The sequence below is a fragment of the Lipophrys pholis genome (genome assembly GCF_963383615.2).
Source record: "Lipophrys pholis genome assembly, chromosome: 7".
NCBI classification, from domain to species: domain Eukaryota; kingdom Metazoa; phylum Chordata; class Actinopteri; order Blenniiformes; family Blenniidae; genus Lipophrys; species Lipophrys pholis.
This window is the reverse complement of record NC_137638.1, coordinates 7,752,736-7,778,378: the sequence shown is the minus strand read 5'-3', so window position 1 is coordinate 7,778,378 and position 25,643 is coordinate 7,752,736. Positions and strand designations below refer to the sequence as shown.

Below are 25,643 nucleotides of genomic sequence, written 5' to 3'. Positions count from 1 at the left end.
CAGGAACTGCACCTCTCTTGAGGCATTGAATCTGATTACAAAAACACACTGATCTAACTCCGTCCCTGAGATTAGGCAGTGATTTCAGTGTACAGAATCATTCTACTATCATAATGATGATTGACCGATCTATAATAAGAAGAACTGGAAGATGAAACTATTCGTGTCTCCTCGTCTGAAAGAAACCTGCGGACTCCACAGCTAAAATAGACGTGTTTGTTCTGTTCGAACCATGTAGCCACAGCCAGCAGCCATGCAAGGGAGAGGAAATGGAAGCAACTGAGCAGCATGAATGCCCTGAATGTAGTACCCAACACAACATGTCAAATGAACCACAACGCTGTGAGCCAGACATCTTCACGTGGCGCTACGAGTATGACGAGAGTGTGTGTTTGCAGAATGGTAATAAATTGCCTTTACACTTATCATGCTTATCGTGTCTGTGTGTGTGTGTGTGTGTGTGTGTGTGTGTGTGTGTGTGTGTGTGTGTGTGTGTGTGTGTGTGTGTGTGTGTGTGTGTGTGTGTGTGTGTGTGTGTGTGTGTGTGTGTGTGTACGTGTGTTTGTGTGTGTGTGTCACAACAGAAGTGTGGAGTGAGGTGATGGATGCTGGTCGCGGTCTCTGGAGTCGTCCCGACGATCGTCCGCCACTGGCCGCACGTCTAAGAGCAGTGTGTCAGGCCGAGCTTGGTCACGCCATCCCGGTGCAGCTTGTAGAGCAGCTTGAACTCGCTGGGCAGCTGGTGGGTTTCCTGCCACTTGGTGGTGAATTTGGTCCCTTTCTTGTCGTAGTAGTGGTAAGGCAGATCCTTGCCCGTGTTGGGGTCCCAGCCGAAGGGCCAGAAGCCGTAGAGGTGGATCTCATCACACATGGCGTAGGCCAGCGTGTACATGAGGATCCCGGTGCTGAGACGTTTCGGAGCGAGGTTCTTCGTCTTCCAGTATCTGACAAGACAAATGACAAGTTATCCGGTCAGAAATTGAATATCCCTGACTAATCCCATATCAACGTGTGCCAAAACCTCACCGTAATATTTGCTTCCAACCCAAATTTGACAAACATGTCAATTTTCGCACAAGTAAAAACAACCATAGATCAAGTCCACAGCAACATATCAGACACGTATAAATCCAGTCCTCTCACATCCCCTCTCAGTGGCTCTGATCCCAGTTAAAATACTAAATGAAGAACCCACCTCAGATTTGCAACACTGTTTTCAAACCACAAACTCTGGGATTTTTGCTGACAAGTCAAATAAAGTGTTTCCAGTGTAAAAACTGTGGCTCAACAGCAAAGCGTAGGTCCTTCTCAAAACATGTGACTCTGGTTTTCAATCAGGGGACGAGGAAGCACCGGAAGATCAGGCAGTTCATTGTGCCACAACAGTTCAGTGGACCACAAGAGGCCAGGATGTGACATCACACACCATCCACAACACAAGCATACGACAGGAACGTGTCCTCAGCCTCCTCTTCTCCTGTGACTGTTGTTCACCCATCGACACCACTCGCTGCTGATACCACCATAGCAGGGCCTATAAATACAATGAATCAGCCTACAGAGGAGAAAGTTAGCATTTCACATAATGCTGTTCTGGCAAAAAAAAACTAACGATTAACACCACAAAAACTAAAGACACTGAACAGAGAGGGTGGAGAGCTTCAGATTCCTTGGTAACCTCACCTGGACTACAAACATCTCCCATCGGGCGTAGAAAGCCCAACGGACAGCAAACATTCTCAGGAAGCTGAAACCAGCTAACCTCCTTATGTGTGGTTCTCCAGTGGAGAACAGGAAGGGGTATCTCTCCTCAGAGGTGTTTACACAAGAGAGTAAAAGAAGGCCATCTGTATGTCAAAGGACTCCACCCACACTGGAAATCAACTGTTCTACCTGATTCTCCCAGAAGGAAAAACAGACTCATCGAACCATCAAATAATTCAGTAGATTAAAAAAAAGGGAACTTTGTTCCCTGTTAAGGGAAGGTCCGAGGGCCTTAACATTCCCCAAGCAACCAAACTGTCTGTCTGTCTGTCTTTGTCCTGTGATGGACTGGTGACCATTTCATCTTTTATAGAGTTGTCGTTTTTAACCTCCAGGTCAAAACACAGAGTTAAAATTCATAACACACCGAGCCCGACTTTTATGACTACTGAGCATCAGTTGTTACAGCAACGATCGGTGAGCTCTCACTTGTTTACGTCTTGCATGATGTTTCCCGGCCAGGCCAACTCCACCTTCAGTTGACCCTTGTGCTCCACAAAGAAGTCCACCAGGGTCCGGGTGACTGTGGCTGAGGTATGAAGGAAGAAAGCAGGGATCCACAGGATGGCCCCCTCCAGCTTCTTTAGGTTGAGGAAGAAGTTATTCCTGTCTTGAATGGTCAGCAGGTTATTGTAGTACCTCTCCAGGATGCTGGGGTTGAAGGTGGTCAGGTTGGTCTTCCTGCCCACGTCCTTGGAGTACACCTCCGTGGGGGCGAAGTTGCAGCGGAAGACGAAGTCGGCTTGGTCGATTTCTGGGCCGCAGTGGCTGCCCGTCAGGATGCCGCTGTTTCCCACCACGGCGCACATGCTGTAGTGCTTGTTGCGGATGGGGGAAGCTTCTGGGAGCAGGGACTTGAAGTTATTACTGATGGAGAAGACATACTTGTGGCTGGAATAGTCAAAGTGCATCAGCTGGCCAACTCGAACGCTGTTCTTTGTGAGGGAGAAGTTTTTGGGAATGTCAATGTAGTTGAAGATATCTTTCCTGAGAAAAGAAAAAAAACAACAACACAACACCGCTATTGTTTTTACCAGTAAAGATAGACATCAACATATATTGGTGCATATATCTGTAATTAAGCATGTTTTGTAACAACAACCAACCCTAACCCCTTGAAATGCCATCATCTGCCAGAAAGAAGACTATCCTAGGTTGTAAGTTTTTAAAATTTAAATTCCTCAAATCTACCTCTGCTGATAAAACGCAGTCTTGTTGAACTTCCATTTGGACGGTTTTCCTTGGAGCTCTTCATTCAGGGCGCTAGTTAATGGGATAAAAGAAGGGTCCAGGAAGTTCAGGGCAAACTGCGACCTGAAAACACACATAAAAATAACAAGATGAGTTATCATGTGGCTAAGATAAAGTAGATACTCGGTCACTGTGGTCCTGGCCTGTTTCCTACTTTTCAACCTCGTTTTCGGCTACATGAATTTATAACTTTTTTCCAGTCAGACACACCAAAGGCAACGTCCAGATTTATAGGTAATATCATTTTAGTCATTTGATACAAAGAAAACGCTAAATGTTTTAAGCCTGGACTCATTTGAAGATCAACTAGAACCAATTTCCTGCATGCAGTTAATAAAGATTTCAGACATTGATAACCCGTATTGTTATTTAATAGGTAGGCACACGAGATTTCCTGAAAAATGTGCCTATTAGAAAATAGTATGTTTTTGAGAGCAAGGCCACAAACCTGATAAAGCTAAATCGCATAGTTTCAGACAGAGCCTGGCCTGAATCGCTGCATAAATGACCTTTATATCATCAGAAAATGAATATTTTTACATCGATTTTGTGCTCACAGGTTTCAGACCTCAAAAGGTGAATAAAACAAGGACACATAGAGATGTACAGTAGTGAAGGCAGTACACCTAAGCTTATTTTCTTACATTTTACTTTTATATTTAACTGTTAGTTAACCTTCATTCTAGTAATATGTATCTGTGTCTCACTGTGAAGTAAAGTTCCGTCTCATCAAGTCCGGCAGGGCAGCATGAAAGCAACAATAGGGTGCTCCAAGTGTGTGTTCTCCACAGAAATGTTTGATTATTATACTTACTGAATTGAGGCGCTTTAATCCAACCCTTTTCCACAAACGTATAAAATCAAGCACACATTTAAGTGCATTCAAACTTTACACAGTATGATGGCAGGCCCTTTTCTATTTCAACACGAATGTGCCCACAGTGCAAAGCAAAGTCCATGAAGGTCCATGAACGATTTCCCACAGAAACTTGGAAAGCCTTCCAAGAAGCAGCACAAGCGGGCCATCTCCATTTTCAAGTGTAAACATCGTAGTACAAAATACAGTAGAACCATCTGGAATCTGGTGTAACTGCTCCGGCGGATGGATGGAAGTGCAGTGGTCAGGAGGTTGGGGGCCACAGCATCAGCACTCCGGACAGTTCACTGCTTGATTGACAGGCGGAGGGATGCGCACGCCTCGCGCACACCAGGCCACTCTCTTGTTTATATTTCCGCCCATCCTCCTGTGCAAAAAAAAATAAAAAAAATCAATACTCACCGAAAGCCTGCGTGAAACATGATCCTTGGGCCTCCCATGTAATATTTGGAGGAGGAGAAGAGGCTGTCTTTTCTCAGGGAGACGTAGCTGATGAGTGACAGGATGAGCACGGCGACGCACAGGATGACCAAGCCCAGGGCCTTGGCGATGCGGACCATCTTGCGAGCGTTTTCATTCCCCGCGCGTCTCCGCGGCGGCGAGGTGTCGGCCTAGGCTGTCGTCGCTGCCGGGGGGGCTGCCGGCACACAAGCACACACACACACACACGCACTCTCTTTCTCACTGGCGCACATCCGAGCATCACATGCTCGTGCAAAATGGTCGGCCGGTGGTCGTGGGCTGCACGCGCGCAGAGGATGCATCGGCTCCGTCCACTCTCATTCCACCGCCGCCCGCCTCCTCCGCTCCGCAGGCTGCTCTGATCCGGGAGATGGAGCACGAATGTGTGTCAACGCATCCAGCCGCATGCACGACCAGCCCCGACCACCACCAGCAGCAGCATCAGAGAGCATCCCCACACAGCCCCCTCCTCACCCACTCACTCACACTGATGCCTCCCTGCAGAAGCTCTCCGCACAAAGCAGGGCTTGTCCCTTAATTAAGAGAGAGAGAGAGAGAGAGCGAGAGAGAGAGAGTGTGTAAAGCTTACTGGGCCCTAAACCCTATGATGTTTTAATCTCTGCTTTCAGACAATAGCTTCTAATGGGCTCCAGCAAATCTGAGGCACTTCACATTTAGAGAAGAAAAAAAAAAGTCAATTTAATAATATTTGTACTCCTGGTCATGCATGGATTTTCTCTCATTCACTTGAGGTACTTTTTTCCACTTTAAATTGCCCATAGACATGAATCTGATTGTTTGTGTTTACACTGTGTTGGACTGGGATCAGTTGTGTCCTAATAAGATAGATGAATGGATGGAGCAGGACATACTGCAAATGACTCGTGGAAATATTTCAGGAGCAATATAAACAATGGACAAAGCTTGGAAATGCCCGTTTTTGCAGTTAATTTGGATAGTAGTCGTCAGTTTTGTCATTACAGGGGCTATAAGGCATGCTACATGCCACCATCTAGTGGTCAGATTGGTTATGGCATAAGCAAGTGCAGCAGGGCGAATGTTGGAGTCAGGAGGCAGGTCAGAGAGGAAGGATTTTTGCACAACAACATATATTTGATCACCACCAGATGCAGAGCTGCGCCTCCTGGAAAGAAGAAAACCTTTCGGTATTTCCGTGGGCCCATTCTGAATATCTGTATGTGTATATTTATAAAGTGGGGGAGCTAGCGCACGTAGAGGATACTGCTTTTAAACTACTCAAGCGAGCCAGAAAAATCTACTTGGCTATGGTAGATAAACATCTATTATTCATATTGCTGCCTTCTTTTAGTGCAGCTCCCCCAGTTTTCAATTCTCTGCTATTAAAAAAAGCAAATAAAAAAATAAGCTCATAAGATATTTAAAATACAAACAAGTGACCCGAAAGTGATAGTTTGTTTTTTTATTTGGAGGTTTGTTTTTTTTTTAAACCTGCCAAGATATTTCACATTATATTCAGACATAAACATTATGCAGCTTTCACAAAACTTTTTTTTCTCATTTTTTACATGTTATGTACATTTTTTGATATTTTTTTTTATACAGGAAGCTTATCTCAGTAAACAAAAACAATATGCATTCATAGTAACATTTTTAAACATATCCATGCATATGCACTTTTTTTTTCTCCACACACTAGAATGTGAAATGGTTTGTCACGTTAGAAGAGGCTGTATATGTACGTACGATAACAGTTGCAGAATACTGTTCATGTTTATAAAAACGGTTGTAAAAATAAAAAGACTTGAGGATGTGCTAACGTGTTAGCTGGCATTAAACAGTTGAGTGTAACTCTTGGTCGGCGTCTTTAAGTTCTACCTTGTGCTTCGCTGTAATTCCTGGAATGTGTCGAGCTCAGACACAAACAAACACAAAGGGAACATCTCGGAAAACAGACGTTCAAAATGTATTGCCATTAAGCTGCCAAAAGTATTGCGATTTTTTTTTTCTTTTTTTTCTCCATTTTGCATCATTACGATATGTTTGCTTTGACATCAGACCAAACAGACGGTTAAAGTAAATCAACACAGGCACTTAATGATCGAAACCCGTCAACCGGCATACCATACAATATACGATACACACAGGCGAAACACACAACTCCGCCCTGAAGAACATTCGGGGGTCAAACACGCGCGTGTGGCTGCTGCGGGACGACGCGTCACTTCCTGCCGCCGAGGAAGCCGCAGGGGAAGAAGGCTCCCTCGCCATCGCTTCCCAGCGAGCCACACGGACTGTCCTCTCCACTGCTCAGGTCCTCACAAGAGTCCTCACTGCAAGACAAGAGGACATTATTAATACTCAACTTCTACATCATCCATAATTGTTACATAACTTCTTCCCCCTGCTGGTCATATGAGGAAACACATGTACAATTCTTTCTAGAATAAACCTATTTTACAAGTTCTTGTGAAGCTTGTTTTCATGCGCTTCGAGCATTGAGTTATAGAACATTAAAATGCATTCTTTGTGCGTTTAGCCTGACAGACCTGATTTTTAGGAAGTCGATGAATACTCACAACGATGGTCTAATTTTTGGCAGCTTGTTGGCGTTGAATTGCACAACAACAGAGTGAGAAGACTTTTTGTGTCTTGTTGCTCAGGAATTTAGAGCTTGCTGCTTCGCTGAATGTAGGTGAGACACTAATATTCAGAAGCACAATGTTACAGCTCCTTACGCTGGCTACCAAAAGCATTGTTTGGCTCCAAAGTAAGGTTATTTCATAACACTGCAGGAATGAGTAGGAAGGAGGGTTTTTTTGGATTTGTCCTGCTCTTTGTGGCATTTCTGCCGGAGCAATGACTGACCTAACAAAGTTTTAACCACATCTAATCCTAACATGCAAGAAACTTGACAATAGTGTTTTTCTAAAAAAACAAAAACCAAAAAAAAACACTGTTTTTACTTGATAACTAGATTAATCTGCACAATGTTTTCTAATTCAGCCTCTGGTGCTTGTCTCTGTGCTCATAGTGCTTGAAGCAGCTTTGAAATAGCTGAAAACAGATCTTCTGTTTTATATAGTTCAGACTTTAGTAAAAGTGCCAGAGTACCTGGAGAAATTTTTTTTTTTTTTTAAATGCATGCACAGGAAGAACGTGTAAACTTCACACAGAAGCAGAACTCAGACTGGAACTGGGGGCTATGGGGCAAACGTGCCAACCACTACACTACCATCCAATCCATATCTAAACATATTACGTCTTGTTGATAGTTGTCGGAGACATCTGATTCAGTGGAATGAAGAGAAAGTAACTGCACTAATAACCTCTCGCTCTCATCCCAGCTCCTCTCAGGAATAGTTGGCAGACTGGGTACGCTAAAGTGACAGGCCTGGAGATTCTGCGCCGTTCTCCTGGAAACGATCCAGACGAGCTTTTTGTTGTTGGGTTTGTTACATTCGCTCGAGCGGTACTCGGACATGCACTTGGCCACAAGGTCCTTCCAGTGGAGCAGCTCGCCGTCGCTGATCTGCAAAGGAGACGCGGAGGAAACAAGTGAGACGGCTGCAGGCAGAAATAGCTTTCAAATATTTTCAGCCGCAGGTTGAGTCTTGTTCATGTTTTTCTCGGAACACGCACTGAAAGTGTTGGATGTCACTGCTTGACAGTGACATCCGTTGTGCCAGGTCATACATTTTCAACATATTTCATTTCAGCTTTTTTTAAATTACTGCGTTGCTACAATATTGGCAGGAATAATGAAATATGTATTTTCTCAGACTTTCATGTTTGTCCAAATGGGACTGCCAAACAAAATCAGACAACAATACAAATAGTAAAATGTAAGGATAAATGGCTTAGAATGGGGTTATTCTTTTTAAATTCTAACAACTATGGGTATTCTAATAAATAGAAACATTGGTTATAATTTAATCAAAAAGTTTTCTTTAATTCTCAATGTATTCAGGTTGAGGCCGTGCTCTCTGTGCTGACACATTTACACTATCACAATAACTCACATGTAAGCCCAGGATTCCAAAAAAAGGGTGAAAAAGGAAAAATTTACTATTTGTTCTATTCATATTTGAAATAAGCAAACAAATAGGTCTGGAGGAGATTCAATCCTTTAAAAATGAATTAAAGGCAGATACTGAAATTGTATTAACATGAATTTTGAGACATTATTTTTAACTCGATAAAATTCTGATTATTTTTCAATTATTTCTATACTCAGTACCAGAGAACCCTGCTCATGGCAAGGCAAGGCAAATGTATTTATGGAGCACCATTCAAACACAACGCAATTCACAGTGTTTTACAAAGAACTAAAAGAAATCCATAAAAGCTTTACAAAGAAATAAAATAAATATAAAAGGAAGCAATGAAGAATCTTTATCTTATACAACTAAGTGCCTAGGAATCATCATTTCACTTGTCATGCCCGCCTCTCTTTACCTTCAGAAGTCTTTGGAATTGCGGGACAATCTTCACCAGCTTGACTGACTGGAGGGCGTCAAACTCCAGAGCAATGAGAGACAGCGCCAACACGGAGGGCTGAAAGAGAGAAAAAAAAGTCATTTCAATCAGATTGGACACTCAAAAAAAAAACAAAGGCTGTAAAGATCACCTGAGAACAATCCTTACTTTTGCTTTAGAGAAAACAAGCCGACATAAGCAGGCTTTTAGCTGGGCTTCCAGTCTCCCAATGCTCGGGATCTCCTCCCTTAAAATATAGAGGGAATCCTAATGTGATCCGCCAGTAAAAAGCGAAGCAGAATCTATTTGACCAGCCTCAATCAAACTGGAGCATTAAACACCAAAAACAGCAACAAGTCAAACAAAACAGTGGCGCTTACCTTGAAGCAGAGAGGCATGTGAAAGCTGCGTAGTAGAGGTGAAGTAAGGTTAAGGCCGTCACTGCTTTGGGATCCACGCAGAGCTTCTCAGAAATGATCTTCTCCATGCGACACAGGTCTGACACAGTGAACTTGCTTTGGCTGATGCGAATGAGTTCGTGGGTAGGTGAGACATTACTCTCTTCCTCAACCATTTTGGCAGCCATGTGAAAACAGCAGACGCCAATACAGGGCAAGTGTTTGGGCTGCACCTGCCACAATAACAGACGGATGAGTGAGTCAACGCACGGGGATTAAAGGTCAAACACTGATGGAAAAGTGACGCCCAGTGGGGTTAGGAGAACAAAACATCACGAGTGAAATTCTTACCTTCATGATGGCAAGGAATCTATCCAGCAGATTGACGGCTTGAACGAAGGTTTGGGTGCTGTAGCCAAAGAAGCTGGTCAGGCTCCACAGTTCTTCCACTCGGGTGTCCCTGCATTTTGCAGATACTCCGGTGTATTTCTAAAAATAACAAAAACAACAATCATTATCTATCAACACCACATCCCTGGAAGCGGCACGTATTTTTAGCAGACCCATACAGCAAGTCAAAGCCGTGGAAGTAGGTTAGTGGGTTATACCTCTGTGGAAGAAGCCTCCATCAGCTTCAGGCCGGCCTCTCTTGGAAGAAAGTTGCACTCTTTCGCGCAACACGTCTTCAACTCTTTCAAGAGCAGGCTGTCAACCCCCTGGAGATCCCTCATCCTGGAAAAAAACATATTTCAATTGCGCGGCCTTGGCAGCCTGGAAAGTATACACAGCGGGGACTGTTTGTAAGGTCTGAGGAGGAGAAGAGGATATGTAAAGCCTGTTTGTTAAACCCCACCTACAAGGTGTCATGTGTCACTTTGAGAAGTTCTAGACATTCTCAGAAAGGCTCACTGTTGTATGATCAACACTGCTCTAAAGGTATTATATTCCAATCGATGATATATATTTGTGAAAATATGGAGGGTTAAGAAAATATACATCATAACTCAGCGAAAAAGTGGATGTTTACGATTTAAGATAAACGCCCACCAAAAACCACAGAAACTAGGTCAATCTGGACCGTCCATATTATGACCGGATATAACACATTGTAAACGGAGGTCAATGTGTAATAACGAGACAGAAAACTTTTTAGACTCTTAATATGTGTGGTTTAGTGAAAAATAAATCTGTAAATACTGAAGAGGATGTTAAACAGAGGTAGTCTCAGTGTTGGCTAACTTCAGCTAGCCGTACGTCAACAAGACGTCGTCTTGGTCTTACCTCGTACAGAAGCCGCCAACGTGCAGGATGATAACAGCTCTGCAGGTTAATTAATCATCTCTGCTTTTCAGGTTTCCATTTTTCCGAGGAAAGTGACCAGATAACGTTGAAAACTGTAGGTCCCCGCTGAAAGGCGACGACCCGCCCCTGAATAAACAAGCTCAGTCTCGGCCTCTGGAGAACTACATTGACCGACATGCACCTCGTCGTGCGTCATTACCGACTGCGGAAAAAGGCGGAAGTTGAAATATTTCAAAGAATCGGCGCTAAAAGAGACTTTTTATTTGTAGAACCAATTTCCACTGTTACAATATATATATATATATATATTATTATTATTTTTTTTTTAAGTCAACTAGGTTATCTAGCTGTCAACACGAACTTATACTCACGCAAGCCAGGACTCAGCTGTTTCCATGGTGGTGAAACTTTGTTGACGCCTGCTGAGCGAGCTTGTATGGTTAGCTTGGCGTATTTCTGTCTTTCTTAGTTTCATTACGGTTTTATATTACGAAACTGCATCAGTACAAAGATATGTCATCGACGGTCAGGCCCTCTCAGCTTCAGACTTATGGACTTCCCATCAATAATGACGGAATACGTTTTGACCCTTCACCTAAAGATGCAAAACTAGCACAAACATCAGGAGAAGGAACAGCTGGTAAGAAAGTTAATGTGTCAATTAACGAAACGCTTTGCATACCGTCTAGTCCCGTTCACTAAACTGCTTTTTATTTACTTGAAAGCTTCTCCCTCTGTGGAAACCAGAGACACTTCCACCAGGCTGAGATTCACTAGCCTGACACTGGAAGAGCTGAGGTAACGATACAGGTTTACTTTTTACCTTTAAGCGAACAAATTAACTCATTAGCTTTACACAATTCGTAAACATTTTTACTTTTTACCCTTGTCATCTTGCATATCTGTAATGTTATTACCCAATTCCTAGTAGTTGTACTTGTGATTTAAGTTTTTGTTATTGTTGTCTTTTATCAGTTTTGACTATGGCCCACATCAGTTTATATGCTGGCATGAAAACTAGAATAGTAATACTTTATTAGCCTCAGAGGGAAATGACTTTTATCAATGGATAAACTGATTGAAGGACCACCACTCTACCAACACAGCCACCCCAAGAACTAATTGGCTTATGAAAGATGCTGAGTTTCAGTTTTATTCCTTGTCAGTGAGGAGCTCGACCGACGCACCAAGGAAACCCAATTGTTGCAAGAGGAGGTGGAAACTGCAACCAAAGTGGCTTTGGAGAGGTTCGGATGCACATCTGACAGCTCGCCTGGACAAAGCTCTCACAGTCATGGGCTGCTCGCTTGTGAGTGTAATCCTGTATCTGCAGCCCACATTGCCTCCTGAGTATTATACAATAACTTAGAACAACCACTATGGCAAAGGTGAAGCATCAGCCATTATCATTCATCAACACTTGAAGCAAAATGGATTTTAAAATAATCCATGGTAAGCAGAGGCACAGTGATTTTTAAAACGTTTTATGTAGATGACTTGAATGTTATTCTTACTGTTCCTTTAGCACTTCAGCACAGAGGGACTCATCCTCTGGTCTTTGGCGTGGATGATTTAAAGCAGATGTGTTGCCAAAGAGACATCAGCTCTCCATCAATGGAGGCAATAGAAAACGCAATAGATGACTGTCTTCAACAGCTGTCTGACCTGCAGCTGAACAAGGTCATCATTTAGTTTCAACTATAAATCTTGTGCAATGTTGTTTTTAATTCTCTCCGAATTATTCTGTTAAGTGGTATCTATTTCACTTTCTCAGACACAGGCACAAAATCAGTCTGAACAAGAAACATCTAATGTCCAGGGAGCTCGTATGAACTTGCAGGTTCAACTGCACAATGTCCAGATGGAAAAGGACTTCCTGTCCGACCTGAGGTGAACACAAAGAGAAAGTTTAAATTGTGACATTAAAGTGTCCCAAATCCATTTGAATCATAGGTATTTTTTTTTTGCAGATTAAAAGAGTCAAAGAAACATGTTGATCAGATGGAAAAGATGCTGCGCATCTTGGAGGAGCTTCAGAAAATCAAACGATCGGCAGACCAGAAAGTGCAGAAGACAGCAAATGAGGCGAAAGACATAGAAACACTGGAAGAGACTGTAAAGGATCATACATTCTGTGGAATACCACGTGGAAACAGCCAAATATTCTGTACTGGAAATGCAAATGGTTCAAAACCACAATCTGTGGCTGCAAAGCGGAGCAGGGATTTCAACAATGAGACAGAAAATGCACAAGAGCAACGCTTTTTTGTAAGTAACAGTTGGTTGTTGTTCTTGTGATTTAATGTTGAGGACATTGTTTTCATTGGACAAATGAGTAATGCCATATTTTCTCTTTTTCATGCCAGACAGAAGAACAGCCTACGGTTGATCAATACGACAAAGAAAACCAACAAGAAAGGTATTTATGTTTCAGTTTGTGTCAAATTTGTGAAAGGCAAACAGCAATTATTAAAAATGTGTTCTTTATGTTTATTCAATAGATGTTTTTTTTAAGCTGAATCCTCCCAAGCACCACAAATGTAGTTTATGACCTGTTGGAACCATTTAAAATTGTCATCTGACAAATGGATTTGACATTATTATTAGATGTGATCAACCTGGTGCAGATGAAATCTTGGCATTTATTCCAAAATCCCTCATGTCACTCTTTTCAAAATAATAGAGTCAATACTGAGAGACTTTTCAAACACATTATATTATCCACAGCGGTTTGTTTATAAACAGCTCTGCACATTGCTGTGTCCTAGGATGAAGAACCTCATTACACACCTTGGCCACGAGATGGCGATATTGACTGATAAACTGAGTTCAACCAAAGACAGTGGAGTCAGTTTAAGCGTCAAACTGGAACTGCTCAAGTAAGTTTTTCACAAACCATCGTCACTCATGTGGTTTTGCAAACATGATATTTCTGTATATTTAAATACGGAGTTTTCTCTGTGAAGCATTTCTCTATAATGACAATGAGTGGTTGGTTGGGCAACTAAAACCAATTCTACTGTACAGGAAACTTGCAGAAAGACAGAAATTATTACACGAGCGCCACATCAGTGATCTGGAATCAACCATCTCCCACCATAAAGACAAGGTAAAGATTGGTCAGTATGAAGGCCGGTTAACGTCTTGTCTTGATTCATATTCCAGGAAGAATAAGTCGTTCTTTGGTCTGTGCTTCTTCTAGGTTTGTTGTGTGGAGAATCAGCTTGTTGAGGTTCATACTCAGTTATGTAATGTCCAGAGAGAGAAAGATCAATCACAACAACAAGCCAAGGAGCTTCAGTCACGACTCAACCATCTTCAGGTTGAATAATAATCTCATTAAGTTTAATGTCTGACTACAGTTTCGTCTTTGCTGTTTCACTGTCTGATGATACTGGTCGTTGCACAATGCACAGTGGTTAGATGTTGACTCACATCAATCATACTCCCGGATTAACATCAGGATTTAGGGGCTTTTCTTTGTGGAGTCTTCATGTTTCTCCTTTGTGTCCAAAAACATGTATTTAAACCTTTCTGTTGCCACACACTTTTGTCCTCTGGAGTCAATGACCTTGTTAGACCGTTTAAACATTCAAAAATACATACTTCTATCAATAATAACAACTTCACTGAAACAGATTAACACAAATGGTCCATCAGCCTGTCTTGATAAATGGTCACATCTTTTGTTCTTTTGGGTCAATAATTACTGATTTCGGTGTTTTTGTCATAAAGTCTAAATCATCACCCACCTGATTATTTTAACTTTATTCCAACTTATTACAAGGCATAAAACATGTAAACATTAATATCCAAAGGATGTTCACTTTGGGAAACCATATGTTGTTCAAAAGGAGGACAGTCTGAATGTGCATATAAGGAGACGTACACGTTGCCTTTTTGACACATAGACTTTTGAAGAGGAGCAGCTGGTGATTGCAGAACTGAAGCAGAACCACCAGATATAGTAGAGCTGCAAGTTATATCACACATTTATCAACATCAAAAGAAAGGCGGAACTGCTCTAATTATACACGGTGCATTAAGACTCGGTCAACATCCAGTATGTGGAGAGTCAGATGGAGCCAAGCTGCAATGGATTGTGTTGACAAGGGATCATATTTCAGAAGGTCCAGTCACAGCTGGCGTGAATCAGGAGCAAAAGAAAGAATACCGTTATTTGAAAGAGCTCATAGACAATCTCTATCTATCGCCTTATTAACATAATCTATCTTTGTATTTTTCACAGATGATGTCATTATGATACTCAACATTATCACACATCTCATGTTCACTGCAGCTGGCTCGCAATTGTCAGGTCCTGTCAAACTTAATAATAACAAAACACAGCGAAGCTACAAATAGCTCCATGCATAGCAGGACCTCCCATCAAATGGCCCATATTTTTATCCTACATTTCTTTAGTTGTCTTGAAGGGAATAGTACTGGACAATTTTCTGTTTATTTTCATGCTATTTAGAAATAACAAACAAAGATTTTGATGATTTTGATGAAAAATGCCCTAAGGACACAAACATCAATTATAAACTCTCCATGGCTTGTGTGTATGTGTGTGTGTTAAAGTAATTTAACTGCTTTCAACAGAACAGTATGCTCAGAGTACACCGGTTGTGCCTCAAATATTTACAATGATGAATATGCATAAGTTCTTGGCAAAGACTTTCACATTATTGAGCAGCAATGTTTTGACCTGTTGAGGTGAGGCAAAGAATTCTGGAGGTACAATTGTACAAGCCACTGCCCAATTTGTCATGGTTTGTCATTTCTGAGTTTTTTGAATGTCTTTTACAAATATATACAATAAACCTATTCTGTCATGGAATATTCAATTTATTCTCAAAAGTTCCTCACAAACATCCATTTACATTCTACATGACTTCATCCTCTTCAAGGTCATGTGGCACTGGAGCCAATCCCAGCTGAGTAAGGGTAAAGTCAGGATATACCCTGGACAGGTCACCAGTCTATCACAGGTCAAACACACAGAGACAAACAACCAGATGTGAATAAAAGGTTTCAGTTTTTAAAAAAATATAAATGTCAATCAGAGACAATGCACTTTCAATAACTATAATCACACACCAGTAATATTAGGTTGCAGACCCTTTGATAGAAATGACTGAATGAATGTAACTTTTAGACTTTTTTGCCTTAATGCAGAACATCTTGGTTCAATCACCTGTTTAAGAATAACACAAGATGAGGTGTGGAGCCAGTTTCAGTTCCATCTGTAAGATTATATTTATTGAAGCTGCAAAAGACATTTTATTATTCTTTGCCCTTTTTAAAACAATCCGCCTACTATTGCCCCACTTTATCCAGAGTTGCTGTGGGGAGCATCAGTGTGAACACTGGGAGGAGGTAAAGGTCCTGAAAGGACAGCTGGAATCAACCAGGGAGCAGCTTCATAAAGCTGAGGAGGAGAAATCCAGCCTGCTGGAGCAAATGGCCCAGGAGGGGAGCCAGTCCCAGGAACTCCTGAGAGACAAAGACGGGGAACTCCGGTTCAGGCAGCAGGAAACCCAGCAGGTAATGAACCCAAGTGTGTATGTGTGTACGAGGCAAAGATCATTTATGTAACACGATTTGGTAACTACTGTACTGACTTTTACTTTTAATTGTATAATTTTCATTTATTTTTCAGTATCTTGCCAGATTGGAGGAGCTTCAGAGTCAGCTCCAGACTCTGCTGGCTGAGCAAAAGACACTGACTCTGAAGCTGAATGACAAAGAGCAGACGATTGGTGTTCTGAGGTTGCAGATGGAGAGCAGCATCCAGACGACAGTGCAGCACAAGCGTACCGTCGACGATCTTAACCAGGAGAACAGCCTCCTCAGCAACCAGCTGAACCAATGCAAACTGGAGATTCAGCATCTCAGGGTCAGGAGCATAAAATAAAGATGACGCCTACAGTATCTTCATGTCTTACCATTGATTTCCCTTCCCGTCATACCGGTCTGACTTGTTGTTGTTTTTTTTGTTTTGTTTTTTTTTGTCATCAGGCTGAGTTGGCCCAGCACAAATCAGACGTAGCTGCTGTGGCGTTCGAGAAGCGAGAGCTGCAGGCCTCAGTGGCTGAGCAGAGTCAGCGTGCGCGGGAGCAGAGTCTGGAGAAACAGCAGCTCAATACTCAACTCGAGCTGCAGCGTGTGCAGTTACGCACGGTCACTCGTGAGTTTCGCGTACATGACATCAAAAAGTCTGACATTCATCCATTCCTCCATACATATGTGCATTCATACATCTGTACCTGATTGAGGGAGATGTAGCCTATCTCACAGGGCAAAAGGCAGCGTCCAACTGATCAAATCACTGACACAGAGACAAACGATTGCTTAAGCACACTCACACCTACGGACTCTCCAGAGCCTTTTAATCTATCAAGCAGGTCTTTGGCTGTAAAAAACAAAAGCAAAACCTGAAGGTTTAATTAATAAACAGTCTTACTGTGAGGTAACCGTGCCAACCACTACACTACCATGCCACCTAATAACTTCTCTTTAATCTAACATTCACATCATTAGAATAATGGGAAACATGTTGTTGTAACTTGAAGCTATAAAGATATTGCAGCATCAGTTGCGTAAGAGTTTAAAGTAAAATACTTTGAACAAACGGCACGAAAGTGTTCAATTACCTCAAATAGGCTTTGGCTCATATGATGGATCTGTTTTCTTTTCTTGGATCTGAGACAATTCTGTATTATTTAGTGACAAGTTTGCAGTTACAACTTTCCTCTTCCACCTATTCCTGGTTTTCAACTTTCAGGTTATGTAGGACCAATATGTTAACTGCACGCAATATATTGTTTTTACTGCATGCATTAAATGATTTTCATCTGTGGGATCTCAGGCCAGAGAGCCACAGTCTGTCTCTCTACTCACCAGGATTTAGAGTGCAGTTCACAGCAGTGTTTCTAGAAAGAGTTCTGCCTTCATGGGTCTTTTGTCAAATCAAATGATCCTCTTGTCCTGCTGTGCTAAGAAAGCAAAGAACCATGTTTGGTATGTTTACACTGTTAACCAAGCCTTTCTGTTGCTGCTTGTGTTTGCTTGTCTCTCAACGTGTATTGCTCTACGTGGATATAACTTATGTGTTTATCTGGGCACGATTTCAGAGGAGCACAAGGAGCTGCAAAGGCTCTTCAGCTGCAAGAAGGAGGAGAACAAGGGTGTGGTGCTGAAACTGCAGAGCGAGCTGAGGAACGCCCACGATGAACTGGACCAGATCAGGGGCGCCCTGAGGACGCTTGAAGGAGCTGACGGACATGGTTCGAGCCACTTTTATAGTTCAGAATGTAACCTCATCAAAAGGCATAGTGGACAAAGAATATTCGGAGACAACCAGTGACTTATTACTAATCTGTGATCAAGTATGCAGATGACAGTGAATCACTGTAATCTTAATGAAATCTAGGAGAGGAGAAAACCGTTTGTATCTTATATCGTCCTTCTCTTCGTTTCTGTCTGAGATAATAATCTGACTAATGACTGTTTTCCCCCCCCAAAATTAAGGCTTTGTTATTTGCCCGATACTCCTCTCATTTGTTCATGTCCCAGCCATTTTCCTTTCCCCTCTTCAGGCCTCCGGGTAGCCCAGGACATGCAGAGGGAAGTCACTGCCAGAAGAGAGCAAGTGGACTCTATGCAGAGCAGAATCCAACATCTGGAGGAGAGCGTAGTGAAGCTGCGCCAGGTGAGAGGGACTCAGAATGTTTGCCTTTCATCTCCAGGGAATCCTGGAGTCTGTAATATGTATTCATCCTATCAGTCTCAGGTTTTCAGGTCAGATGTTTCAAAAGCTCGAGAGGAATAAGGACAATAATTGTGATTTTATTTAAAAAATTTTCCCGTCCTGGCTTTTCGAGTTACACATATACTGTACATTTATTTGCTCTCTGTGTTTAGGAGAAACGTCACCAGAGTCTGGAGGCCCAGCGTCGGCTCCAGAAGCTCTCTTTGGTTAGAGAGGAGCGGAAACAGCTCACTCTTGAGTTGGAGGCCCTTCGCTCCAAAGACCAACAGTTAAGAGAGCACATCAGCGAGCTGAAGGCAATCCTTCACAAGGTGGCGGTATTTTCAGTTTGTATACATCATCACAAAATATATGGTGACGAACTTAAACAGTTATAACTGTAATGATTATGTTGAGGTTAAGGAGGGAACTTTTGGTGCTTGTTATTTGCTTGTTCATGTTTGTTTACTGTAATCTCCGACGCATTTGGTTAAAAAAAAGTATCTGTGTTCTATCAATTTCCCCCAGTTTACTTTGATCTCACATTGCAGCGAAACAAAAAAGAGAAGTTTGGATATTCAAGGGAAAAAGAAGCTTATCGGTCCTGTTCTGTTTTTCTTTTCTCGCATATCTTTCCAAAGATGTCAGAGAGCTTTGCAAACTGTCAGGATTTCATCCAGCTGCGCGAGCAAGAATTTTTCTGTCTGAAGCTCCAACATGCCCTGGACCTTAAGGTAGAGCACCAGGAGAATAGTCTTTGGTTTAAAAAAAACAACAAAAGAACTGGTTTAGCCATACCTCACAAGGTGTATCTAGAAATACATTTAAGTGTTGATTGAGTCCGTGTTGATTTTCAAGTGTGTCTTGACACATTGCAACTTTTTCTGTAGGAGCTCCAAAGTCCAAATCTGAACACGGCTCTGAATGATTCCCCGACATCATCTGCACTCACCACCCCGCCTTCTTCTAAGCATCCCTCCTCCTCTCTGATCAAGGTACCCTCAGAAACTCTCTGTCCCTGTTTCATCTATCTACCACACTGTAGTTTCAGCCCATCAAGTGCATCTGTTAACCTTTTTTTTTTTTTTTTGGGCTGCACAGACACAAACGCAGCACATCTGCTCGACCTTTAAATCCAAAGCACACACTGCACTGGATTCCTTTGGCAAAAAGAGAAAGATTGTAAATAATGTCAACACCCCAGTGCTATACTGTTTGTTTTGTCTTCTAGCGTCAGACTATTTTGATCGATTGATGGACTGCTGGTGATAGTCACTGATACAGATTTCACAAGACAGTCCCACGGTTTCACTGTTCAAACATTCAACCGTCGCTGTTGTGCTGCATTCACATCGTCTGTCCTCTGTCCTCCTTTGGCCGCTCGCTCACGGGGCCAGCAGGGGAACTCCACCCGTGAGCTCAGGTCTCCCGTCAAAGACATGTGGGGAGTGGCGAGTTCAGAGAACCGCGGACCACACACCAGCAACAGCAGCGGCTCCCACCGGAGGAGGTCCGCGCCGGAGAGAGTGCACAGAATCACATTGTACGTCTGGCTCCTTTCCCACACGCTGCAAGGATTAGCTTTGCTCTTATGTCAAAAGAGGTCACTCCTGAAAATCATGTGACGCTACTCAATGACTAGTCACTATTGCTGAGGGGAGGAAAAAAGGCCTGTGGTCATGAGTGCATTCACTGACCACACTGTCTTAAAGCTTCTACTGTATTGTACAGAGCAGGAACCCTGTAATTTGGAAACTCTGCCACCTAATATTCATATTCACCTTACTTTTCTTACCGCCACTAAAGCGCTGATGAGGCTGAAGACGCAACAACTGGCTCCAGGCGGAGGAGAAAGACATGTGGCAGGTAGGGAGAGGGACCAAAACAAGTCATTTTTGTTTTGTTTGTTTCCATTAAATGCGTTGAGCATGACTTGCTGACCGAGGCTATGACATGGTCAGTGTAACCTGTAACCCTTAAAATGGCACACAAAGTACCACTAAGCACTACAGACTGTGTAAAAGCATGTTACATGTCTCGCTGTGTCTGCTGTCCAGTGAGCCGCTGATCCCGAGAACAACTGAGCCAAGCATGAAAACAGTTCACACACCCTTCAATCAGAGTGAGTTTCATAACTTGATAATGTTATTATTACATAAAAATGCCTCTTTTCATGTAAATGAGATGTCGTATCTGCCACATTCAATCTCAAATACAGCATAAGATCATCACTGTACTGGTTGTATATTCAGGCTGTTTGAGTAAAATATTAAGAAGCTGCAGCCATAAGAAATCCAGACTCAAATATGTAACGAACACTGTTCTTTTTTTTAGGCCATGCTGCATCCAGTAGTGCAGTGAAGTACACATCATTCCTGCAGCTTCTTTCCCCGGGCCGCAGGTCACCCGTCTATTCCCTCCTCACCTCTAACCCCGCCAGCTAACAGCGACACTGCATGTCCGAACGCAGGCTGCTGGCAGTAAGTTGCATCAATTTTAAAAAGAAATGTCCATCATAATACACTTCCTTTTAATCTAATAACAACAATAAATCGAATAGCTTGTGTTTGTTTACACGTCTATTTATTTGAGGAAAACAGTTAAAAATGTTCCAAAGACAATCACATCATGGGTTAAATGGTTAAAGCTGATCAAGAACAAATGAGACAAAGACCATATTCAACTGATTGCTTCTGAGATGTTGTGCTATTTGCTAAAAAATATTATTGTGGTAAAATAAGTTGGTGTATTTCACATGATTTAATGTTCCAATAAAACCTTTCTTTTTCAACATTCAAGTGTTTATTAATTACTTGAAGACAGACCAGAAACGTTGTGCTAATGTTTACTAAATCTACAGTATGGTCAATACAGTTTTTTGACATTTGAAGGTTTACATTCTTCCTGCATTTCGATGAAGGCAAACCAGAGTGAAATAATTGTTGTGGCCTGGACTGATACAGCGAAAGATAAACTTGGAGTCACTGTGGTTTAAAGATCTTTGCTCTTTCGGCTTGAACACTTTCTCACCGCAGTCCTTTTTTTCTGCTGGGACAGGATTTCATTATTGATTTCTGACACTAATCTTGATGAGGAAAGTTGATGACACTGTCACATCGTCTCTTCACCCTGCAAGAGACAAACATAAGCTTCCCGTGTCGTCATTGAGTGCAACTTTTCACAGCTGCTCTGTTGACTCAAACCTGGTCTTACCGGACGGTCACAACATTTCCTGATAAGGGTGTCGGCTTTTCTCATAGTCCTGTGGGGTGTTCATGTGATTCACTGTGGCCTCCTGCTCTTTCTTAATACTATGGGAACCTCATTTGTAGAACGTAAGGGTTTCTCAGGCTGTGATTTTTGCCATCAGGGCTGCTGTGAAACGATTGAAAGGGCCTAAATACATATAGGATTTATTATTCATGTGCCTACTTTCAATTTCAAATATTTATAGTTCAATAATAATTATAAGCTTAGATTTCAACGACACCAGTCACATTTCCAGAATACTTCGTTGACTGTTTTAGAAGAGTCTTCTCCCCCTTTTGCAGCTCTGCACATTTTTCCTCATCATTGCCCTCTGTGTGGTCTGTAGAAGGTGCGTAGGTGTTATTTACACACACATCTGGATCCAAAATAGACAGCACCTGATCGAAAAACTAGAGAGAAAGAAAGATCTCGTTATGCAATTACGTGTTAACGCAGTGTGAAATTAGTGAGCGTCATTCCGCACAGGGCGCCTCATTCTGGCATGCAGCAGCTTACCTCTGGGGCCATGTGATCCTTATAGTGTGGGTACATAACCAGAGGATGCTGTTTAAGTTTTTCCTCCAGAGACGATACATACTCTCTGCGAGTCTGCTTTTGGATCATCTGCTTTGAGAAGCAGGCGTACTCTTTAGGGATGTTCTTTCTAGGATTTTGACTGGACCAGCTCTGTGGACCTCCCAGAGAATAAAGTGCTGCGGCACCTCTCTGCTCCTCAAGGGAAACTGACGAGTCATTGAAGCTCGGGTTTGCAATTCTCTGATGACCGCCGACTGCCAGCAGCGTGTTCGTTGGAGGTTTGCCATACTTTGTCTGCAGCCTCTCCTTGTACCTGAGGATTGTGAGAAAAAAAGATCTTTGACTAACTTGAGGAAAACCGTTATGCACTGTACAATCATGGGACAAACTATGAAACATTACAGATACAATGGAGTGATTGATAGAATACAAGTTCAATGTAGCATGTAGACATATCACCCCATCCTCAGAGAAACTGAACAAGAGCAATTGTTACGGTCAAGCCCAAGATTTTACGTTACACCCATAAACTATTGCAACTAAGTGGCTTGACATGTACACAAGGATACAGGCTCATGCTTGCACCGTGAGTGTCCATTCTGCGCATGTTAACTGCAAAGTAAATAAGTAAAACTTTCCTCTTTGAAAAACTGATTAAAATACTCATTGTTAATTTTGGACTGTGCTGATTTGCATTTTTCTTTTTTCAGGTTGTTTTTTTTTTTAATCAAAAAAGCACATATCTTTCACTCACACCCTCTTCTCTCTTCTTTTTATGTCTTCTTGCATGACTGAGCTGGACACAGACTGTTTGCTGCTTCATTATTATCAGTCGCTTTGTAACGTCTCTGTCAAAGGGTCTTATAATAATTTGAGGTGCTTTGGCACTTCTGATGTGCTCGCCCAGTGAATCGTCTCCATTTATTCTGTTGTGATCTAATAGATGACACTGGCTCCAGCTCCGGCTCCCACTGAGTGAGGCCACTATGGTACCATTAAATATAAAAAAACATTCTACTACTTGGGGACTCTTATCTGTCTTTGTAAACTGTGGTTATTCTAATTGGTTTCTTGTTTCACAACATCACAGCGCAGATTAAACTTTGGTCAAGAGTCACTTACTTTGTGAGAAGAACCTTGGATTTAGTAGAGTTGACCAGACCAAGCTACAATCTGTGAGCAGTATTAGTTAAATAGTTTGTGTTTTCACGATAAACTATTGTTAAGGTGGCAGATCTGAAGCATTTATAGTTGACTGAGTTTCTCTTTCCTCCCCCTGCACCCTCACACACACAAGCAGTAAAGAAGATTAAATAGATGGATCGCTTAATAAAGACCTGATTACACATCTAGAACACGGCTGAATGTTGATATAATTTTTGCAAGACTGACAATAGTTTTTTTTCATCTATCCTTTATAGAGCAGAGAAACAGCAACCTGCCTAGTATTAACATCAACTTTAAGTGCATAAATAAATAACACAAGTCGTCTGTCATTTAAAATGGCAGTCGAGATGAAAGTACTCTTAACATGTTCGTCTCCCATATTCCTGCTTCTTCCTTTCCATCCTCAGTGTTTCTAAACCTCTTTCTATGTTTTATGGTTCCGTTTGTCTGAACAAAGTGGCAATAAAATATCTATTTAATGTTCATGAGAAAGACACTAGATTAAGTGAAGGAGGAAAAATACAATAAGTACCGACATGTGACTTCATGGCAATTTTGAGATAAGTCACTTCATTTTGGCAATATTCTCACCTTAAACTCAACTAGGAAGTATTGGAATTCTTGTGTCACATGTCAGTTTACATAATGTCAAGCAGCGTTATAAATTAAACTGCTCAACACTACAGAGAGAGTGGTGCGGTTAAGTTACTGAAAAAAAACAACACTGTAATATTATTGGAATACAGGCCCCCAAATGAAATGAAATATTAACTTTCGTAACATAAATTCTGCATTGTTTTTAGCTGTATAATATGACTGACATTAATAACATTTCTTATAGAAGGTGTTGCGACACTGGAAGATAGATATAAATGTCTAATCTCGCTTACCAAGGAAATAGAGGCTTCGTCTCCATCCTGCCCAGTTACTTGCCTTATTCTGGAAACAGCGACAGCTAACTGTTGATGTGTAACTATGGCAACGTTGGAGGGGTGGACGGAAAGTTACAATAGTGAGAAACTCTTCAAACACAAACATTGCTGTTATAGAAATATGACGTATGTATTTTAAATGACACTTTACAGTGTCTAATCAAATTTGCTGCTTTTTAATCTTAAATCGTTTTGTACATTATTTTTCCACAATTTTATACATTTTCAATCTGATCTTTGATCTGCATTTTTTTTTAAGCCAGCAAGTTTTTCCTATGAATGATAGAATCCCAATTTGCCATTATATAGCTTCTTTTTTTTTTTTTAATTAACTTTGTGTTTTAAACACGGGTAAATTAAAAGAAAAATGCTGCCATTAAGAAAACAATTAAACATGGTTAAAAGTAGTCAATGTTTAGAATGGTCTTTGAGAGGAGTACTCCATATACTGTATTTTCTTTTTTAAGTCTTTTTTAACAGTCCTTTCACTTGTAATTATGAATCATTTGAAACAGTGATTGCACACAGTCACCTTTCTACATTTATCTATATATAGAAACACTAATTAGATAACAATAATAATGTTTGTTGTTTTTTTTTTTTTATATATATATATATAATTTATTCAAAAAAAGATTTTAAGGGGGGGCTGTGTCATGTTTTATGACAACACAAACTGAAAGCAAGCGTGATCTATTGTTAGGGTGTTTGAACACCAGAGGGCTCTCCTTGTTAGAGCTTCCATTGAGGAGTTCACCCCGAACTGCTTAAAAAAGAACCAGATTAATAGAAAAATGTCACTTTTAGTAAACTACTTAATGTTTTTGGTGAAACTGTACTGAGAAAAACTTACACCACAACTGTATAAAACCAAAGGTCACAATAGATCTTATGTAATACGTTTTAATAAATAACATTCAAGGAAAACTTGAATAAACTGGACCTCAAGACTTTATTGTGGGGGTAAATATGATATTAAAACGTGTCATAATATGAAATACAATGACAGTGGGAACAAACTCAAAAGGTAACTCAAATTAACCTAAGGTGTTGTTGTTGTTCTGCTGTTTATGACCTTTTTTCAGCCCAGCTGCTGTGTTCATTGCAGATGTAAAGAAGTGCTCCCATTCAGGGGGAAATTCCTAAGAACTGCTGTGCCATAGTGATTGTTGACTGGATTTAATCACATGTTATTCCCGTCTGGGCTGGTGAATTAACTAATTAGCCTGGGTTCAGGTCCCTGGACTCTCCTGCTGTTTAGACATCAGGGAAAACACTGCTGGGACAGTGGGACTTCTGTTTGCCTACGTTCAGATTTCTATTTATAACGTCAACATAACGTAGTAAACTGTTTCAGTGCCCTTAGTGCACTGGCTGATGCACCAGAACATGTTTGCCAACAACATACAGTATCTATTGCAGTCACAACCTAAGTGATGTTTGAACACACTTCAAACAGTCACGACACATTTGCTTTATATTATTGAACT

The 25,643-nt window shown here is 41.5% G+C and overlaps 4 protein-coding genes across 6 annotated transcripts; 1 reads left to right on the top strand and 3 right to left on the bottom strand.

Annotated features, from left to right (window-relative positions):
* Positions 1-661: 661 nt before the first annotated feature.
* On the bottom strand, positions 662-4,452 carry LOC308111541 (alpha-N-acetylneuraminate alpha-2,8-sialyltransferase ST8SIA3-like; the record flags this gene model as incomplete). The annotated part of the gene is made up of 4 exons (XM_080466495.1): positions 662-944; positions 2,194-2,751; positions 2,956-3,078; positions 4,295-4,452. The coding sequence occupies 4 exons, from the start codon at positions 4,450-4,452 to the stop codon at positions 662-664; spliced, it is 1,122 nt and encodes a 373-aa protein (XP_080322621.1).
* Positions 4,453-5,820: 1,368 nt separating this feature from the next.
* On the bottom strand, positions 5,821-10,716 carry LOC308112164 (cyclin-G2-like; the record flags this gene model as incomplete). Of its 2 annotated transcripts, XM_080467448.1 has the most annotated exons (8): positions 5,821-6,666; positions 7,663-7,865; positions 8,792-8,890; positions 8,981-9,059; positions 9,193-9,443; positions 9,562-9,699; positions 9,819-9,942; positions 10,492-10,716. In XM_080467448.1, the coding sequence occupies 7 exons, from the start codon at positions 9,939-9,941 to the stop codon at positions 6,555-6,557; spliced, it is 1,005 nt and encodes a 334-aa protein (XP_080323574.1). In that variant the 3' UTR covers positions 5,821-6,554. The 2 variants fall into 2 exon arrangements, with proteins under 2 accessions (XP_080323574.1, XP_080323573.1); XM_080467447.1 differs by lacking the exon at positions 10,492-10,716 and having other exon boundaries at positions 9,819-9,956.
* Positions 10,717-10,881: 165 nt separating this feature from the next.
* On the top strand, positions 10,882-21,064 carry LOC308111754 (uncharacterized protein). 2 transcript variants are annotated; one of them, XM_080466768.1, is made up of 22 exons: positions 10,882-11,152; positions 11,238-11,310; positions 11,679-11,821; positions 12,038-12,192; positions 12,287-12,402; positions 12,483-12,780; positions 12,879-12,931; positions 13,281-13,391; positions 13,540-13,621; positions 13,715-13,834; positions 15,856-16,062; positions 16,178-16,414; positions 16,537-16,705; positions 17,652-17,804; positions 18,117-18,229; positions 18,442-18,600; positions 18,910-19,002; positions 19,159-19,263; positions 19,669-19,811; positions 20,075-20,134; positions 20,326-20,390; positions 20,603-21,064. In XM_080466768.1, exons 1-22 carry the CDS (start codon positions 11,026-11,028, stop codon positions 20,710-20,712), a joined length of 2,892 nt encoding a protein of 963 aa, XP_080322894.1. In that variant the 5' UTR covers positions 10,882-11,025; the 3' UTR covers positions 20,713-21,064. The 2 variants fall into 2 exon arrangements, with proteins under 2 accessions (XP_080322894.1, XP_080322895.1); XM_080466769.1 differs by lacking the exon at positions 13,715-13,834 and having other exon boundaries at positions 10,901-11,152; positions 19,666-19,811; positions 20,603-21,063.
* fam47e (family with sequence similarity 47 member E) lies at positions 20,842-24,168 on the bottom strand. Its single transcript, XM_080466770.1, has 3 exons — positions 24,112-24,168; positions 22,034-22,367; positions 20,842-21,927 (listed from the first exon to the last, which is right to left on the bottom strand). Exons 1-3 carry the CDS (start codon positions 24,135-24,137, stop codon positions 21,742-21,744), a joined length of 546 nt encoding a protein of 181 aa, XP_080322896.1. The 5' UTR covers positions 24,138-24,168; the 3' UTR covers positions 20,842-21,741.
* Positions 24,169-25,643: the final 1,475 nt, after the last annotated feature.

Bases quoted from the DNA above. Each gene is read 5' to 3' on its own strand.
- LOC308111754 (XM_080466768.1), top strand. From the start codon at position 11,026: ATGTCATCGACGGTCAGGCCCTCTCAGCTTCAGACTTATGGACTTCCC. The intron at 12,193-12,286 runs GTCATCATTTAG...TCACTTTCTCAG, and splicing joins CTGACCTGCAGCTGAACAAG to ACACAGGCACAAAATCAGTC. The intron at 17,805-18,116 runs GTTCGAGCCACT...TCCCCTCTTCAG, and splicing joins TGAAGGAGCTGACGGACATG to GCCTCCGGGTAGCCCAGGAC.
- fam47e (XM_080466770.1), bottom strand. From the start codon at position 24,137: ATGGAGACGAAGCCTCTATTTCCTTG. The intron at 22,368-24,111 runs GTAAGCGAGATT...CACAATCCTCAG, and splicing joins ACGAAGCCTCTATTTCCTTG to GTACAAGGAGAGGCTGCAGA. The intron at 21,928-22,033 runs GTAAGCTGCTGC...CTTTCTCTCTAG, and splicing joins AGGATCACATGGCCCCAGAG to TTTTTCGATCAGGTGCTGTC.